This window comes from Malaclemys terrapin, chromosome 6 (genome assembly GCF_027887155.1).
Source record: "Malaclemys terrapin pileata isolate rMalTer1 chromosome 6, rMalTer1.hap1, whole genome shotgun sequence".
Classification (NCBI taxonomy): Eukaryota; Metazoa; Chordata; order Testudines; family Emydidae; genus Malaclemys; species Malaclemys terrapin.
Genome location: NC_071510.1, coordinates 81,635,877 through 81,656,088, shown reverse-complemented (window position 1 = coordinate 81,656,088; position 20,212 = coordinate 81,635,877). Strand labels below are relative to the sequence as shown.

Sequence of the window (20,212 nt, the reverse complement as noted above, 5' to 3'; positions counted from 1 at the left end):
TCTTTATCTTCTTACCATTTCACTAACCCATGGATGGGAAAGTGAGGGGGAGTGATTGACACATATGCATTAAAATTTGATTTATAGAACACTAAATGGTGCCTATACATTTCTGATCCCCATCCAAACAGCAGTAAGCTATGTAATTGTTAGTCTCCCTTGCACCTTTGAATTTTTTATGTAAAATAATAGAGTATTTTTAGACAATAGTTGGTTGTACCAAGGACAAACTTACCTAGCACAAAGAGCCAAAGACTGAATTCAACAAAATACCATATCATATCTGTATTCTGCATTCACTATCACTCAGACTGAGAAAACTTGGGTCTTCTTCAAGATATTTCATTATAAATGCTACAAAAATATACTCATTTTTCAAAAGTTTTATTGTTAAGTTTGAAGACTAGACAAGGTCATACTGATTTTACATCATCCTACATGATTAAAGTATATACAAAAAAACATTTGAATGTTACACAGCTTCAAAGGTTGCAAAGGTCATTGTGTCTGAGTTACTTCTGTACTTACTGACACATCAGAAGCCAGCACTGAATATTATATTTCATATTTGTTGTATAGCAAAGATACACTCATTAGTATCCCTAGTCTTCAAAACTCACATTAATTTGTATGCAGTCATTCCAAAAGAGAAAGTCAACCTAAAAATCAGAATCAGTTGACGTGATAAGCCCTTAATAGAACATAGATCAAACAAAGTTTTGTGCCTTGTTTTATTTCTCAGGCTATATAGCACATCATAGAGCTATAGAAAGGTGAAGCCAGCCTACATATATTTAACTGATTCAGGGTGAAATTTAATTAAGAAAACAATTGCACTCCAGTTTGGTGTCATTGTTACAATTTATATAAAAATTAAGGATTATTTCAGAATGTTTTTCCAACCTTTCTTAGAAAGACATATTCTCTGCTCTCTTTGTGTATGGAACTCCCATTGCTTTTAAGAGTGGCAAATGGTAGAATCAGGGTAGAATTTGTTCCTTAGTGTCAATTAATTTTATGCAGATAAAGGGGTTAAAAAAAAAGTTAAAAAAAATTCTTAAATGATGGGCCAAACCTGGCTCTCAGTTGCTATGTTAAATCTGAAGTAACTTCACAGGAGTCAGTGAAGTTATCTCAGTTTTATACAGCTATCACTTGGAGCAAAATTTACTCACTGGCTGTACAATGCAGTTTAAAGAAAGCTCTCCAGCAACTAAAAATCAAATGATGTCACTAGAAAAATCCCCAATACAGCATTTGAAAATGTAAATGCATCATATATGATTCATTTATAAATCATTACAGAGCACTATCACAATGTACCGAGCTTTCTCTTCAGGCTCTGAAGAATGAATTGAGGAAGGCTGACAAAAATAAATAGATGGAAAAATTCAACTCTGAAATATTATGAAATAAGAGAAAAGTCTAAATTCTGTAACATAATGTTGCTTTTTTATGTGCTGGTGAAATTGAAACATAATTAAACACTGAGCCAAAACAGATTAATTCAAATCCAAACTTAAAAATGGAAAGTACTAGTAAACATATAAAAATTACTTATGAACATGGCAACTAAATTAAAAAACAACACTAAAACAAATTGCTGACTTAGAGAACTAACTTTCAGAAATGGCCTCTCATTTAGGGGGCAAAGTAAGATAGAAATCTATATGCTATTATTTATACCTACAATTAAATGCAGGTACAAATTAGTGCTCACAAAGTAGGAGGCTAAATTGAGACCCTTTTAGATATCAGGCCAGAAAAAATTCAAACAGAACCACCCAACAACTCTTCTGTGAAGACCCTAAAGTGCAAAACATGGGCAGTATGTAATTTAACTATATACCAGTCCCCCCTTTTCCAACAGTTTTTGCTCTTTAAAAATGCCATTATGATTGACTTTCTCTTTCAAATTGTTCACTACAATTGAAGACCACTCCATATATACATCATTAAGGAATGCTGCTAACACAGTTACAGACGAGACGGTAACAGTCTAGTGGCTTTTGTTATGCAGCACAAAAAAAAAAAAAAGAAACAAAAACTTAGCAGTGTTGCACAGGACCTCAACATTTCTTACACATACTTTCTTTTACCTTTAGAGGACTCTTAATTAAAATCTTTGAAAATCCATGTCTAAGCCTTATAAAATAAATACTTGTATAAATACAGCATGAGGGTTAAGTAATTTTTATTTATTTTTAAAAATTCAAGTAATTGGAGACGTGCTGTCAAGCAAACCTCCACAAATCAGTAACACATTTTTGTTTCAAAAATTCCCCATAAAGTTTGAAGGTCTTTCAAAGTGAAATTTTCTCTTTGTGGAGAATGAGAGATTATATGCAGGTTGTGAAATTCAAACTGTTTTGTTTTTAAAGTAAAATTTTCCCCTTTGCAGATTATGGGATGGCTACTTGTATATCTGGGAAGCAGGCCCAGGTTCATATCTCAATGATGTTATAGCTTCAATAAAATCTAATGGTGACAAACAGAAATTCAGCATTATTTGTTTAAAACATGCAGCACTACATATCTACATCAGCATGTTATGAAATTAAAGCAGGGAAAATAATCAGCTATCCAATGTTCTAAACAATGTTAGTTTAGATAACTAAACCACCTCCCCACCCCAAGAATTTGAGAATAAAGTAATAACATAATGCTACTTGGCATGTACCTTTAATCTGAAGAACTCAATGCTTTACGAAGGTGAGTATCATCATCTCCTTTTACTGATAGGGAAACTGAGGCAGAAGTAAAGTGACTTGCCCAAGGTTGCACAATGAATAAGCAACAGAGCTGGCATTTGAACAGAGGTCTCCTGATTCCCAGTTTTATGCTCTACCCATACATTGCCTCACAGGCTTCAAGAGGGATGTGCTCATGTGAAACTTTCACAGAGAGCTAGCATAATGGACACTAGCCTGCACATCACTGGGAACATGTGCATTGGGCTGCATCCAGCTACTACACAATAGGAGGGGGAGTCATGGGGGTGGCCTGCCGCTCCCCTCTTACAGTGCTCTGGGGTCATGTGCTATCCGTGGACTATATTCCTGACATGCCCCATTTACAGCATTCCCCTGTGTAGGCTGAGTTTGTTCCTCCATGCATCAGACATGCAGCTGTTCAGCAGCTTTTGTCCTTATGCACCTGCAGACCATACCTTAGAATTGGGTCCTATCTGAATAGGATGTTGTTAACACAATATAACATATCTGGGGGGACTAGAAAAGGAAGTAATTCTGTGCATAATGGAACGAGATGGGTGAAATCTTGCTATGAGCTTAGTTTGAAAAGCCCAGCGAGGTGGATGGGTGTGAATACACCCTTCAATTAGCATAACCTGTAAGGATAAATTAATCACAATCCCTCCTCCTCACCAAGATAAAAGGGCTATGTGAGTGTTGGTTTGGGTGAAGTGTCTGTGCGTGTGAGGGAAGGGAGCACAGAGAACAGAAACAGAGAGACACAGGCAAAATGGAAGAATGCCAAACAGCAGCCTGTGAACAAGGTGTATGACCCTGGAAAAAAGCTAGAGAGAGAGGTTTGTGGGTGTGGTGCTAACTAAAGAGGCTTGGAGTTGTAAGCTAAGAAACTATTCTTTTGTTTCTGATTCGGATTCCTCCTGCATTCGGAGAAGCAGGATCTTGTACATTCCTTCTAAATAAGAAAGATTGTGTCAAAGAAAATATCAGTCTACATCAATTTCTACTCCCTACTGGAACATCCGCAGTGGCCAGGGCCCTGAACTTTGAATAGCCACTTGATTGAAGAGGGGCAACAATGGCATACAGTGAACAAACAGCTACAAATTCTGGCCTCACATTACTCACTTACATGCTATCGTCAGGAGGGGATCTGAAGAGCCCAACATTTACATGCTCCTCTGACACTGTTTTGTTCTCATTCTGCAGGAACTTCCTGGCCAGCACCATAGAGGGAGCATATACCAGGGCAGTGCCGGGGCTAGGAAAAATGAGCCGTGTATATTAGCATCTACTCCCTGATCCCACATGCACCCTCCCTCACTAAGACTAAGGAGGCTTCTGAGATAAGTAATCTCCTGGGCAGCTTTGTGGAGATTGCATGCCTACCCCTGAGCAAGTCAGAATATGGGCGCCTATTAATGCTGTTTTTGCAGCATAAATGTGCATCTATTTTCATGCTAAAAGTACTTGGGCCTTGAATTTGGTCCACAGTGTCTAATCTCCACCTTCTTGAAAAATAAAATTGCAAACTGAATTCGTAAACTTTGCTTTAACGAAGTCATTAACTCCGTAATATACTGATAGTAGATTTTGTTCCATGTACAAACGGTCAGTTCTTTTAAAGAAAACAATGTTAGCAATGAGATTAATGTAAAAAAGACAGTGACTATATCCACAGCATGCATAACATAAAGTAAACTGAATGGAAACAAAATGCAGTTGCATGGACTCTGTAGTTTAAATAAAAAGTAATGAAAGGTAGTTTGCAACATCACAAGTACCATATACTACAGAGTATCTTCCAAAATGTGTGTCATAAATACTGACAATGTCTGATAGGCACAAGGGAAACAATATAATGCAGTCATCCCAGAGAAAAACTTATTGCTAAAAGCTGCAGTATCTCTTTTTGCAAGTAAGATGACCGTGCGATTTGCAAACAATGTGTCAGCCCAGTGTTTCTAAAGCTGCAAATGATCTTTTTCATGCCGTTTCTCCTTCCTTGTAAAAAGGATGCTGCTGTTCTTCCCCTAACACATTTCAACCAGTGTGAACAACTCAGAAGAAAACGAGAAAGGTAATTGCACAGCAAAAGGGACAATACTGTAACAGATTTAAAGGGCAGAATCAGGTTGGATCCTTAAAAGGGCAGGCTTAGACCTCCTTACAAAAGACAGTTAGCGGCCTACCAAAAAGTGAGCACTTTTTCATGAAAAACCCATTCAACTTCCTACAGGTTTTGCACAGTTTCTTCTACAGAGATACTTTTAGGAATATAGAGAATTGTGTTGTCAAACAGAGATCCTCTTCAGTCCTCTTCTGTGCAGCCCAACAGCTCTGACCGCAAAGTGATCCTGCCATACCATGACCAAGGGAGGATCCTTATGTGCCGTGCATAGATTGGTGGGTCAATGACATTCTTTCTGTGTGTGTCATTGTCAAAATTTCCCTGGAAAACCTAGAATGTAAGAAATAAAAATGATTATTTATGCCTGTGTTGCCGTTAGTGAATACGAACTCATGGAAGAAAAAGAGTTGATAAAAGATGTATATTTTCCCAAAGTAATTGGAAAATATTCTGACTTAGGAAAGGACAGTTTCCCAATCCTGCAGCAGAGTCTTTTTCTCAGCTAGGAGCTACTCCTTGCAAGGCTTAAAAAGGTCTCCAAAAAGAACCGGGTCAATAATTGCATAAATAATACAATTTAATTAATTTATAACAGTATTTTAGTAAGTTTACTGTCTCCTTTGAGAGTCAGGAAAGTACTTTTTATCATTATCCCGGATACCAGAAACAGAAAACATGTCATGCTGAAATAATGTCAGTTTGCCAACTTGGGAGTGTTGCATGACTGCATCAGCTTTGCTTAGAGCAAGGGTTCACAAACATTTTCCATAGTGTGGACTTTCTCCCCTCCTACTTGCAATTGCTGGACTGTCTCTCTTCCTATTCATAATGTCCCTCTGGCAACTACAGCACTACAACTGCCTACATGAAAAATTAATATTAAGAAATAATGTATTTCAAGCATCTTTGAATGTGATTTAGCTGTTGGACATAAGGTAGAGAACCAGCATCATGTGACCAACCAACTCTTTGTGGACCACTATAAGTGCTCCATGGGCCACCAGTATTTCATCAACCACAGTTTCAGAACATCTGGCTAGCTGGGGCTGGACCCCAAGAAGTGATGCAGCAATCAATGTAATACAGCCCAACTGGCAAATGCCAGCATTGCCAAACGCAAGAGTTCAAAAATCAGAAGGCAAACCAAACTCAATTCCAACTTAAAGTTCACACTGTATATATTCCTGCTAACATGTTCCAATCCTGCACATGTGCTCTGTGGCACCCTCTACTATAGCACTATGTTCTGTAAAGAGCAGGAAACTTGTAAGAAAACACGTCCAGAGGCTGAAGGAATACAGAGACATAGATATAGAAGTAGGAGAGGCAAGGAGGGCAAAGGCAAGGGGAAGAGGCAGAAGGTGGACCATGCATGGGTCTGAGTAACAGGAGGAGGATTGTAAGAGGCAGGTTTAAAGTGCTTTGATGGGAGAATTTAACTGTATCTCAAGTGATTAAGGTCTTGTCACTTAGCCTTTTGAAGTCAAGAGCCTCTTGGTTCTTTATAAGGGGACTGAGTCAAGGTATACAGGAGAAATTTGATAATAGGAATTAAAATTTGGTAAAATTGTAGGGTGAAAGTTTACCCCAAATTGACAAATGAAGTAAGAAAGTGAAACTACCAGTTAAGTCAGTGGGAAATGAGCTAACTAACTCCAGGGATAAATTTGACCTCTAGCCATCTACAGGATGAGCATTGTTATATATATTATATTATGTTATATATATTTCTCTTTACGGTACTTACATGGTCACCTCTACCATAATATCTGAGTGTTTCACAATCTATAATGTATTTATCCTCACAACACCTCTGTGAGGCAGGGAAATACTATGCTCCCATTTCACAGATGGGAAACATGCAGATAGAGACTAAGGGCTAGATTTTAAAGGTATTTAGGCACCTAAAGATACAGGTGGACATTTAGTAGGATTTTCAGAAGCACCTAGATGCCTACTCCCATTGAAATCAATAGGAGTTAGGTGCCTGGGCACTTCTGAAAATCCCACTAAATGCCCACCTGTATGTTTAGGTGCTTAAATACCTTTAAAAGATGGCCCTAAGGTCACACAAGAGTCTGTGGTGGTGCTAAGAATTGAACCTGGCTCTACGAAGTACGAGGCCAACATCCTGACTGTTGGACTATCCATCCCTCTGTTTAGCCTAGTCATCTCATTAATCATTAATTAGTTATTAGTAATAATTTTAAAAGTTTCAACTTTAATTCCATATAGGTGCATGTTACTCATTCTTTTCAAATACAAGGATACTCTGACAGAACTTGATCCTGCTCCCATTACATTTAATAACAAAATTCCCATTGCCTTCAAGAGCAGAGTCACAGGGACCCACTATATATTCTAATTTTCTACCACCATTTTAAATATTAACATTTTCTTATATAAGTATTATTTTACTCGAAATATATATAATTTTTGTCCATGTTACATTTAAAATATTCCACACTTTTTTTATATTACAGTCAAATGCTAAATGCTAACCATTGAGAGTGGGATTTTAAAAAGTGCCTAAGTGATTTAGGAACACAAGTCCCATTGACTCAGCTCTGAATTTACCTAGGCTCTTTTGAAAATCCCATCCTGAATTCCCCCAGCCCCTTTTCTCATCCACCTAATATTAAACTGCAAAAATAAGACGGAAACATCAAGCAAATATTTCAGTCCACTCCATGGGTGAGACTCTGAAATCAATGGGAGTCTTGCTATTGACTTCAGTCGTCCCAAAACTCCCTGTTACAGATGGCTTTGGTTCACAGCAGTTGATTTATCTTACCCATAGGCTAATCTGCTGCACAGCCAATATCTGCAGCCTTGCTCAAAAGTTGTATCAAAATTACTAACATTTTAAAATTAAATACCTTTCTGACTTAGCATTTTTGGCATACATTGGATGTTGAGATAAATTTGGTAAATCATATTATTTCACACAGTAGAACATCATGAAGAGGGGTAGCTTTTTATTTCATCACTAGTGATTATAGCTTGGACAGACAACCTATTTTGCTGTAAATTCACTGATGATCAAAATCTCAATTGCTACTGTCAAAGAACAGTCAGGAAATGGAAAAATGGTATTGGTTAGTGAAAAAAAGCTCTGACTGAGTCCAAAAGTCTGAATACTGTGCAGCTCACATATGATGGATTTTGTTTTATTTTTAGCTAGGGTAAACCAATATATAAATCAATATATTGACTCTAGTTTGTGTTAAAACAGTGTAGGATTTTTTTCTTAAGTCACAATAGCCACAAGTTCATTTTAAAGATTGTTTTTTTGTTGGCAAGATGAGAAAGATATTTTGAGAGGGAATTTTCAGCATATTTGGAAGTTCTTCATTCCCTTCAAACTTTGACAAATTCACTTTTTGTGTTCACCTGAACACCGGACAAAAGGTAGAAAAGCAATTATCTATTGGCTTTTCAGTGTCCTATGAAAAATGAAATAGTGGTTTTAGTTCTGTTCCTAGTGGACAGGTACTCCTACGACAACTGGCATTCAGGCCATGTCTTCACTTACTGGTAGATAGGCTCTGCTGCAATCGATGCAGCGGGGGTTGATTTAGCGGGTCTAGTGAAGGCCCACTAAATCGACAGCAGAATACTTTTTGGTCGACTCTGGTACTCCACCTCTCCGAGAAGAGTAATGGAAGTCAATGGGAGAGCGTCTCCCATCGACACAGTGCAGTGTAGACACCTAAGTCGACCTAATCCACATCGATTTCAGTTACGTTATTCATGTAACTGGAGTAGTGTAAATTACATTGACTTACTGCGGTAGTATGGACAAGGAAGCTTTAACAGAGATGCCAAAGACTGAATGCATGGGGGACTAAACCAGTGGTTCTCAAACTAGGGCTGCCGCTTGTTCAGGGAAAGCCCCTGGCTGGCCGGGCCGGTTTGTTTACCTGTCGCGTCCGCAGGTTCGGCCGATCGCGGCTCCCGCTGGCCGCAGTTCGCCGCTCCAGGCCAATGGGGGCTGCAGGAAGCGGCATGGTACTAGCATAACCCTAGTTTTTCTCCCCATTGAAAAATTAAATAAGCCAACAATGATAAATGGAGACAGATGAAAAATAATATTTTATTGCAATTTTTAAAAAGTTTTCTGCAAAATATTGGTTGAAATTTCAAAATATTGTACCTAGTGCTGATGGTTATCAAGTATAAAAAACACTGCAAAAATTTCACACCCCAGAGCTGATGAAAAATTTAGTTTTTTACTGTGGAAGACGTAGCTCACAAGGTAAAATGAACTATAGGTCTGATCCTGAAAGGACCTTTCTACCTGCAGAATCCTACACCAATGAGGAGCCCCACTGAAAACAAAGGGGTCTGTGCTGGTGTATAGCCCCACCCATGCAGATCTTCATGCAAAATTGGGGGAAAGAAAGATGAATTAGATGAAAACAAAAAGACATCTAATTCTTAATTAGATGAAAGCAGTGTAATTGACCAACAATATGGAAATAAGAGTTAGGGAAGTTCTTTTTCTAGTTCATTGGCATGTTTGCTTCTACTTGGAGCAAAAATAATATGTTTAAGTCTGGAGTGCAGAATATTTTGCAGCTAGATACAGAACCCATCTCCAAGGCTATTTTCTGATTTGCTAGTTCACATTAAAGTTGGCAAGTCTAGAATTCAAGTTAGTTCATCTTTCTTCAAGTTCCATTGATAAGCAATTACACCTCTACCCCAATATAACGTGACCTGATATAACACGAATTTGGATATAACACGGTAAAGCAGTGCTCGGGGGGGGGGCAGGGATGCGCACTCCGGCGGATCAAAGCAAGTTCGACATAACGCGGTTTCACCTATAACGCGGTAAGATTTTTTGGCTCCCGAGGACAGCGTTATATCGGGGTAGATGTGTAATTTGTTGAGATGGAACAAGGCAAATACCTTTAGGGAAAGAATTTTGTCTTTAAATGACTGAGGTCAATGTTTGTTTCAAATGACTATTGACCATTATGGCACCATTGTTTGACATATTCAAAAACTTAAATTTGCAACTGGAACAACATCCTGTGTGTAAAAAAACTGCTCTAGAACTAAAGCGATATTATTAGATCCAAGGGTTTCAACTCTTCAACTTGCTTCCAAAGATGCATGAATTGTAACAGCTCTACACATTCACATTGTTTTCCATCATTCTCTGTGTGTGAGCCAAAGACCACTGAAGTCAAAAGGAGTTTTCTATTGACTTCAATGGACGTAGGACCTGTGTTCTCTATTGGGGAAAAAGAAGGAAAGATAAATCGTGTTCTGGCTTCCATATCCTTTGATTACCTCACAAAATTTTCTGTCAGCCACATGAGAAAAACCTCAACAAAATAATTTGGAATACAGTGCTTTAATTGTTATGGGTGGGTGAACTTTTAAAAGCTTCTTAACTTAATAACTTTTCATATTCTTTTATCCAGATTCTACCACTCTTACTCATGCTGAAGAGTAGTTTACTCCACAAGTAGTCCACGTGAGATCAGTGTGGCTCCTTATGGAATAAAGAATTACTTAGTGTGGGTAATAGTAGCAGAACTTGCCCTTCGTTAAACGTAACGTATCTGACAGCGTCATACAATATGATATGATAACATGAAAGCCAGCTGCTCTAACAAGGACACATGCAATTATGTGAGAGAGTATGTGCGAGTATACTGAATGTATATCTGGCTCCTGTGTATCCTCGCCCTTCAGAGCTGAAAAACAGGGCACAACAGCTGTTAAAATTATGCAAAAAAGGTCCAGTATGATACTTTAGGTATGACAACTTATTTTATAATTGGAGCCTACTCAAATGAGACTAAAAACCTGGAAAATATAGCATGGGATGATCTGCTTCAATAAAATGTTGGGTTTTTTATCGTAAAATGTGCCCTTTATCTATAACTGGGGTATACAATTAAGTTGCCTTGCTTTCAGCAGTTACTGAAATTTTCAATAGAGTTAACAATGTTTTTATGGCACAAACAACAAATCTAAATGTAATGACAATGTAAGATGACTCATATTTTTAAAAGCTAAACAAATACCTTATAACAAAACTTAATAATTTAGAAGAAATGTTTAAATACAAAATAAACTGGAAAAAAATGAATTATAGCTAAATAATGTATGGTGAATTGTTTATGCTTTATTCTCAAGCTCCAAGCTAGTATCTGTTTTATGGGGCACGTCAGCCTCAGGAAACCTTTGAATAGGCAGTTGCAGTGGGAGGGAATGTTTGTGGTGGAGTGTTAGTGAATGTGCAGAAAGAACAGGTGTGCATGGATTCTAATGCTCCACAGAAGACCTTTATGGATAACATGTCAGGTATAAACCTAAATTAGATTAAAGTGGTGGCTTGGCCATAGAAATAAAGATTAAAAAAAAAAATTCTAGGCACCATTATATCTATGATGCTGCGGGAAGAAGCAAGACTAAAAATTGACAATCAGTCCCCAAAACAATGTTAATAGAGTCATAGATTCTAGGACTGGAAGGGACCTCGAGAGGTCATCGAGTTGATATATGTTGTTGTTAATATATTGCCTATTGCAATATTTCCGTGCCAAGCAAATTATCTGATATGGACCCTCTATTGGAAATGCATCCCAGCTTGGAATAGATCTAGCTAAAAAGAAAATTTTGGTGCTGCTCCTATTTAGAGTTGGAGTCAGTGTAGATCAGAACTCAGCTGACTGGCAGCAGTTAAAATGGCAGCAGGGATACTGTTCCTTCTTTCAAACCTTTTTTATTATTATTATTATTATTATTATTATTTAAAAGCATGCTGCATTGAAAAATAATGCTTGAAAGCTGCATTCACTTCTGTTTAAAGCATCTAATTTATATATTGCAAATTCAGTGAAGATGATACACTCAGCAGACACTGCATTTGTAAATTTGAAAAGCTACTTTTTTTTTCTTTTAACACTTTTAGTCACAAAGAGTGAGAAATGAACAAGACTAGGTAAGAATCAGTGAAAGTCTTTTTAAATGTCTCTACCAAACTGTGTTATCATTGGCAGACATCTAGTTGGGTATTAATTCTGTTGACTCCAATGGAAGATGGTGAGGCACACTGCTGGATCAGGCAATAGGTCTTCATTTCCATTTATGTATCTACCCTATAGACATAGATCTCTATACGTACATATGCAGAGAGAAAAAACAGTTCTTTCCCGGTGTGACGAACTGGGACTGTTCTTACTGTGGTCTGTGAATGCTGACAGGGGAGTGTGGCTGGGATAGTCTGCATTGGGGGATGGTAGACGGCCCGGAGGAGAATACCTGAGCGTGTAACATGAGAACCCAGGAAGGGGTTGGAGGCCAGGTAACACCTTAGCCCGGGAAACTGAACAAAGGCTGTGGGAGGGGTTGCTGAAGGCAGAGTCTTGGAAGCTGGGTGGTGAGATGGTGGGGAGGCAGAGATTGCTCTGACCTCCCAAGGGGGGCTGGGATGCCCTGGGACCCCAAGATGGACCTAACTGAGGGGGTCCCTGTTGTCTGTGCCTGCAAGACCTGTCTTGGACTGTATTCCTGTCATCCAAATAAACCTTCTGCTTTACTGGCTGGCTGAGAGTCATGGTGAATCGCAGGAGGCTGGGGGTGCAGGGCCCTGAGTTCCCCAATACTCCTTGACACCCGGACATTAGCATGTGTTAGGTTCCTTTATTCTTCACAGTGCTCATAAAGGTTGCACTCTTGGCCACCTCCTTTCTGCTTCTCCTATAGCACTATGCCAGTAACAGCTTAGAGTCAGGAGTGAGGTGGAGTGTGGATCTTTACATGGAGATGGCATGTGTTGCCCACAAATGGTAGGCAGAAGAGATTGGGATGACCATAAGGATGTTTGCCCTTCCAACAGTAGATGGCTCAAAAACGTAACTTTTCTGGTGAAGAATATCCTACTAGCAGAAAAAAATAATGGGCTCCTACAATGAATCTAACCTCTTTTTTTAATTTCCATTCTGTTGTTTGTTTTTGTTGTTTGTATTTTTAAGGTTTAGATTAATGTAAGTATATGCATTTCAGAATACAGACACATGCAAACATATGTATTTCTATGTATGTATCTCTCTGTCTCTCTCACGTGCGCACACGCACAAAAGCAACTTTCATGGCTGGAAAAATTATTATGTGTCCTTTATTTTTATCATATTTGTAATGGGTTCAAGGGAGATAATAATTTCCAAATAGGCAAAACACAGAAAGGCAATCATGTAGTATTTTTATCCAGAAATGGCTAGTGATGCCACTTGATGGGAATTTACTCCTTTGAATGGAGTTTGTGAATTGTTAAAAACTGGCAGGTTCAAAGTCAAAAGTAATCTTCAGAAATTGGGATTATTACAACATTTCAAAGCCCTGATTTCCCTGGGAAAATACCCGCTCAGATTCAAGTGTGGATACTGTCAACATAAGCACATAATTTCTTCTCAATTGTCATCACAGTTTGTGGGGACAAAAGCCATTTCTTAGGATGGCAGGACAAGAACTATATGGTGGTGAAGCTATGACCTAAAATTTATAGGGCCAGATACTCATCTTGTGGAATTGGCACAGCTCTATTGAAAACAATTGAGCTACATCAATTTTCACCAGATGAGTATTTGGCCTGTAGTTTTAAAGAGCAAGGCCAACATTTTGATTTACACCTGGAACTAAATTAAAGGATACTGGAGTTTTGAACTGATACAATAAGGTCCCTGAGGCCAACAGGGCAGTTTTATTCTGCACAAGCTGTAGTGTCTGAGTTGTATTCAAGGTTAACCTCCAGGCAAGTGCTTATAACAATCCATTCTGGAGGTGACAAAGGCATAGATAGCTGTAGCGAGAAATAGTAATAATCATCCTCTTCAACACTGATGAAGATGTACTTTTGGCATCCAATTAATCTGAGGTAATCAAAGATCCATGAATACCCCAAAACTGAGACGAGATGGGCAAACCCCATCACGTTGGCTAGACATCATCCCCACAATATTCTCTAGATACTTCAAAACAAACAACTATCGTCACCTCTGACTTATATGGAATGAGAGTCAGTCATAACTCTAAGAAGTGTTGGGTGAGAAGACAAACGAACCAACCAGATTGTCTTATCACATAACAGCACACATCTCTTGTCTAAAACATCAGCTGGTATGTCTTATACAACAGATCTGTAAAATAGCTAGGTCCTGATTTCAAGTGGATGTTTAAAGATAGAGAGAAAGAGAGAAATGCATAGGGATGTGTTATCAGAACCATACACTAGGCAGTAAAGTGGAGTCTTTTGTAATCACTCTAAAATCAACATCCTCGAAACCCTACAAAAAAGTTTATACTTGAATTATTTTTTGTAGAAAACCTTGTTTATTTTTTAAATCTTGAGATGGCAAACCCTTCTGAAATGCATAATTGCAGATGTGTTAGCTAAATTCAAAGCTTGTAATGTAATATCCTAATATCATTACTATATAAATAGTAAAATGATGTAGGTACTAACCTGATATCTAGTAACCTTGCTAAACTAATTACTAATATAAGAAGCCATTTAAATATTGAATATTTATATTAATGGGGATTTACCATCATCATCCTGGCAAATCCCACAGGGATGTATCCTCCTTGCAGACAGAACACCACCTGGATCAGTCTTTGGGGAGATGCCTAGGTGGTCTGGCTGAATATTCAGTTTATGTCCATCGTTGGCACGCCACAGTGTTTTCAGGGGAAGGTGGCACCAGCTTCTCCAGTAAAGAATCTGGGTGGGCAGCCTCAGCCAGTCTGCAGGATCAGTTACATTGATAGGAAGATCATTTCAAGACACTTCTCAATTGTTCTTTGTCTGCAGTCCCTCTTCCATTTGAAGAGTGGCAGAAAGTTGTGGTAGTGCCACCTTCCTTCAACAACGAAGAGATCTGGATTGCAGTCCATTAGCTGAAATCTAGGTAGGCACCAGGGGTTTGTAACATTACCCATGAGTTGTTGAAAGCAGATGAGAGTATTATTGAACCATGGCTGCATAGGCTCTTCCAGGCCATCTGGAGCACTAATATAATCCCCAATGACTGGGAGGAGGAGGATATTCTGCCTCTGTTAAAAAAGGGTGATAAGGCTGAATATAGCAACTATTGAGGTATTACTGTGTTGCTGGTCACAGAGAAAGTCTTCACTTCAATGTTAATATCTTGACTCAATGATGCACTTTGAGGCAAAGGTCAGGATACTCAGTGCAGCTTTAGAGTTGGTTGTTCTACTGGTGACTAGGGCTTTGCACCGACACAGGCAACTGAATGTAGAAAGCGTGTGCAACACTTTTCATAGACTTCTTTGTGGCCTCTGATTCAATGCATTGAGCAAGTTTGTGGGATCAGAATCCCTAGGTTCATAGAATAATTGATAGATGAGCACTATAATGGAACAGAGAGCTGTGCTTGAGTCAATAGCAGATACATGGTGTGGTTTCCTATCTCCACAGGAGTTTGACAAGGCTGTCTTCTGTTACCATCATTGTTCAATATTGCACTGACTGATTGATGGATAAATTGAGGAGCAGCTGGCTGTGGTGTTGAGCTGAATACCATTCTACTTCAAGATCTCAAATACATTGATGTTTGGCCATCAGCTTCAGCGATTCACCAATCTGGTCAGGCAAGAAGCTCTTTGGTCTGCTTATTAATCCAGATAAAAATAAACTCCTGGCCATTACCATGAAGCACCCTCCAGCTCCAGATTACAACGAGCTCAGTATTAACCTGTCTGCACAGGACACTGAGGAGGTGGCAACTGTCAAATATTTGGGAAGCATCATAGTCAATAATGGAGGATGCTTGAAAGATGTGGACACTTGTATAGCACCTGCTGCTGCCATGGTTTCAGAACCTTCAATGGCCTCTGTCAGGTCACTGTGACATCACACTTGCTATGAAACTGCAGATCTAGAGAACTATACTTATATGAACTCTATTGTACTGAAGTGAAATGTGGATGCTGAGGAAGGCTAAAGAACACTGGATTGATGTTTTTGATTCTCATCATCTTCATCAGCTGCTCCATATCAAGTGGCAGAACAAGATTGGAAATGAGGATATTTAAAGCTGAACCCAGCACTGGTTCAGTTTCACTGTTTTTCTTGGTATGGACATATTAGAATAGAAAACCTACAAATTCTGAAGTCACTACAAGGAATGCGACTACACGTCTGGCAACCACATGGATGCCAAAAGTTTTGGTGGCACAATAAGATTGCCAGTGATGGACACAAACTGAATGGGGAATTAATTAATTAATACATAAGCAACCCCCTTACCCAACTGAGGAAGACAAAAAGAATCACTTTCCAAAATTATGAAGAATCATCAACTTCTTTAATAACTATTTAAGCTAATTATTTAATTTCAAAAGACTATTTTAACTAAAAACTTTTATACAAAGAGCAAGAGTATTTGGAATTTTTAAAAGTGGAATTTCATTTCCTGTTAAACCCTAATAAAACTGAAGAAATATTTCAGAAAATGGACTGAATAAAATCAATTTTTAAAACTATAATGTTAAAGATTATCTGAGGCTTTCCAGCCACAAGAGAACAAAGGCAATAAGAAGTGTGTGGCATATTCATGAAGTATACTGAATATTCAGGACCTGAAGGTGTCATCAAAAACAACCCATGAAGGAATGGAGCCAGTGAAAGGATTACAGCAATCAACTATGAATATAAACAAGAATGAAATTTCATGAAAATAGGAAGCAGAAGAGTATAAAATTCTGAAGTGAGCATCCATCACTCCCACTCTCTGCTATCCTGTTCAAGCACTCCTCAACTCATCCTGTGCATCTCTACAAGCAAGCTGCCACAGACAGCTAAGAAGACAAAGAAGAGAACAGACACACAGCAGCAACAATAAAAGGCAACCTTCTAGCCCAGATGACAACCAAGATTTCTTCATAGTGAGATGGGAGTAGCCAAAAGCACTACCAAGGGATTAGGTTTGAAAACTCTTGGAATGAGTTTATTGGAGTATTGAAATGTATATAGAATTTGGACCCATAATAATTTTAGGAAATAAGATCTTGGTCTCAGCTTACACTGAGAAAAGTGCCCCACCAAAGACTGGGTTAACTCTCAAAAGTGTAATCTTTGTTTAAAGTTCTCCAAAAGAAGCACACTAAGACACTGTCAGAGTAATCAGTTTGTTATTTGTGTTGTGCTGTATTTTTCTTTCTTTAATAATAAAATAGCCACGGTTAATAACTGTGATTATTTTGTTTGGTTTTAATTGCAATCTCCATGAAGGTATGTAAAAACCCCTGTGACTAAAATGGTGGGGCCCTTTTCTCTTGGTAAATTGAGACCAACGTTTTATTTCCCCAAATTATTATGAGCCCAGACTTGATGTCTCATAGGAAAATAGAAACTGTTCATGGGTGAGCAAAATAATTTGGTTTACAGGTGGATTCTGCCAGGTTATCATTGATAACGTGAAACAATTTATCAATGGGTAAAATAAGCAATCTTAACTAAATCCTAGGGAATCAGAGAAAGTGTTTAAAAACAGTTAATTAGAAGAAGTAGTCAGGTAAGAAGTTGTCTTAAAACAAGCCAATTAGCAAATAATAAGAATCTTAAATAAATTAAATCTCATCATTTCTATGATTATCAATGTTTAGCCCCCATCTCCTCTCCATGAATATGTGATCTGACTATTTAGTGATTAACAGTAGAAACTGTTAATATCTTAAGTTACAACAGCAGGAGTTGCATCCCTGAACTGTCAATAAGAAGCATAATTAGTAAGAGTGGGATACCATTTCTTGTTTCTCTAGACTAAATATTTTTAGTAATTTTGGGGATAAAACTACCTGGTGCTTAATAATATACAATACCCCTTTCCACACCACATGCCAAATGCAAATAAATGTTTTTTTTAAAAACTTTGCTTTACATTTGCTGTTATCACTAATCAACAATGCACTAGACTTTTAAACCTGGAGAATTTTGAAAAACAAAAACCAGCGTGCCGGAAAAGTTCTCCTATATTCTCACAACTTTGGTATTAACTATTATACAATACATAAGCAAATCAAGTACTACATTTGAAAATGTGTAAAATATTGTTAAAATGTGTCCATAACTTGTATTTTATGCATAAAGATAATTTGATAAATCTATAAATATAAGTAGAGTATTAAAATAATTATACATTTGACAAAAGAAAATTAAGCAAAATTATTACAGAAAACAGGCCAATTTAAAAAAAATATAATAGCATCTCATTTCACACTTGCAATTAGCCTGTGCAATCAGTTGCTACGGAGATTGACTAGAAGTGTAAATTATACCATTTATATTGCTAACTACCTGATTTGCCCACAAATTGGGCCTACATTTAAATATTGTAATCTCTGTCCGCAACTAATTGTTCCTGCAATTTCTGATCAGGATTGACGGTGCCAGATTCTGGATGTAAATTTCAAAGCTGAACTGAGGCTCCTTTAAAAGTGTGGCTCTTTACATATTATCAAGAAAAATGCAACCTTTAGACCTCCATTTGACATTACAATTGCCTCTAGGTTATCTACAGCATGGGAGGCAATTTAAAAATCACATTCAGAATGTGATTAAAAAAAAAAAATTAAATCTGCTCATGCTTGGTATAAGTGGCCTTGCCATAAGAGATATAGTAAGCTACTGACCTCTAGCTGAGAAAACCAAGATAACTATTTTACTCCAGTCATTCTAAAATACACTTTCTTCACACATGTAGGTTGCTTAAACTTCAGTAATTCCTGACTGTAGGGAAAATATTTATATATCCCAGAGGTTTCATTCTAACTACTTACAATGAACAAGAAAGGCCTATTTTTAAAGATGTGTTTTTTCCAGTACCCTTTAGTTTGCATCTCTAGATGAGCTCACTGTAGGTTTAAACTGAGATGACTGGAAGTTAAAATGGCAAAAACCAGACAAGCAGCAGGTGTTACTGTTCTTGCTTTCACAGGTTTTCCATTTAAAAGTGTGCTTCACTGAAAACTACAGCTAAAAAAACCACATTTCCTTCTCTTTGAAACATCTAATTTATTTATTTATTGGCTGAATGTGAAAGGTGGTGATCAGCACTTTACATATACATTGAATGTATATATATTTTAATGGGTTTTAGATCTACAATTTATTCATTGTATGAAGTGACAGATTTTGTTTGGGGCTCAAGAGTAAGTCTCCCTTGGAGATTGTGTTCCCTTTTCCTCCATTTTCTGGCATTATTGTTTCTTCCTAAGACACTGGACCATTCGGCAGCCAGTTGGCAGTGGAAAACATTAGAACCGAGTAGATTGCCTGAAATAGTAAATAAAAGTTAGACAACTGAGCGTCTGAAAAATGATGGCAGGAGGTTACTAATCACCAGTAATGAGAAGCAAAAATCTATGGGGACTCTCAAAGGATATGGCAATCCTATCCTACTCAGGATAAGTTCATATCAAGACTATCATATCAGGCCATGGTAGAAAAAGGGAAACATCAGTAAGTTTTGTTTGGTGCAGTAAAGCATCCATGAAAATATTTATACATTTTTGGCCAAATCCTGTGGACATCCTCAAAATTGGTTCTTCTGCAAAGGCTGGTCGGATTCTGTTTTTGTTCCAAACTCTTTCTCTTCTGTTCCCCCCACCCCCCGGAGTGCTACTCAGTATTTCTTGATGGTGTCTCTTTCTGTGCTACTACATCAAGGAGCAAAGTTAGGGTAAGCTTGAATGCATGTTCTCTTTTTCACTATAATGAATGCAGTACTTTGCTATTAGACGTTTGGTCTCTGGAAGACGTTTCCTTTTTATAAACTAATATGAGTATGAAGTACTGTACTAATGTTGGTAACTGTCAGATATTTTGGATACGTTTATGGTACATCCAGGAAAGGTGAAATTATTGTTTCCTATTTTTACCTGACAACCAGTTATACTAAACACACATCCATAATCACAGCTGTCAGTACCTTTTCAGTTTTATTGCTATAATAGTGATTTTGCTTTTATTATCTGGAGTCTTGGAATTTATTGCAAAAAACTCACTACAGGATAAAACCACTGAGATCTGCCATCTTGTTCTCAATGCTGTCAAATAATATTTGAGAGAGAAAGACTTAAAACAGAACAATATGGGCCAGATTATGATACCCTACTCATGCTGAGTGAATAGAATCTTTCAATTAACTGAAATCAATGGGTCTACCCATTTATTAAAAGTGTGCTTCACTGAAAACTAAAGCTAAAAAAACCACATTTCCTTCTCTTTGAAACATCTAATTTATTTATTTATTGGCTGAATGTGAAAGGTGGTGATCAGCACTTTACATATACATTGAATTAAAAAAAGTTCTAAGAATAATAA

At 37.7% G+C, this 20,212-nt stretch overlaps 1 protein-coding gene across 3 annotated transcripts in view; it reads right to left on the bottom strand.

Annotated features, from left to right (window-relative positions):
- Positions 1–368: 368 nt before the first annotated feature.
- The window catches only part of EDIL3 (EGF like repeats and discoidin domains 3), a 437,917-nt gene continuing 418,073 nt past the window's right edge, over positions 369–20,212 (bottom strand). For 2 of the 3 annotated variants that reach the window (XM_054032539.1, XM_054032542.1), the window contains one exon: positions 369–5,172. In XM_054032539.1, the coding sequence (XP_053888514.1) occupies positions 5,023–5,172 (150 nt within the window). In that variant the 3' untranslated portion in view covers positions 369–5,022. Of the gene's footprint in view, positions 5,173–18,928; positions 19,163–20,212 lie in introns of those variants that run through there. The other variant, XM_054032540.1, reaches the window with a different exon arrangement.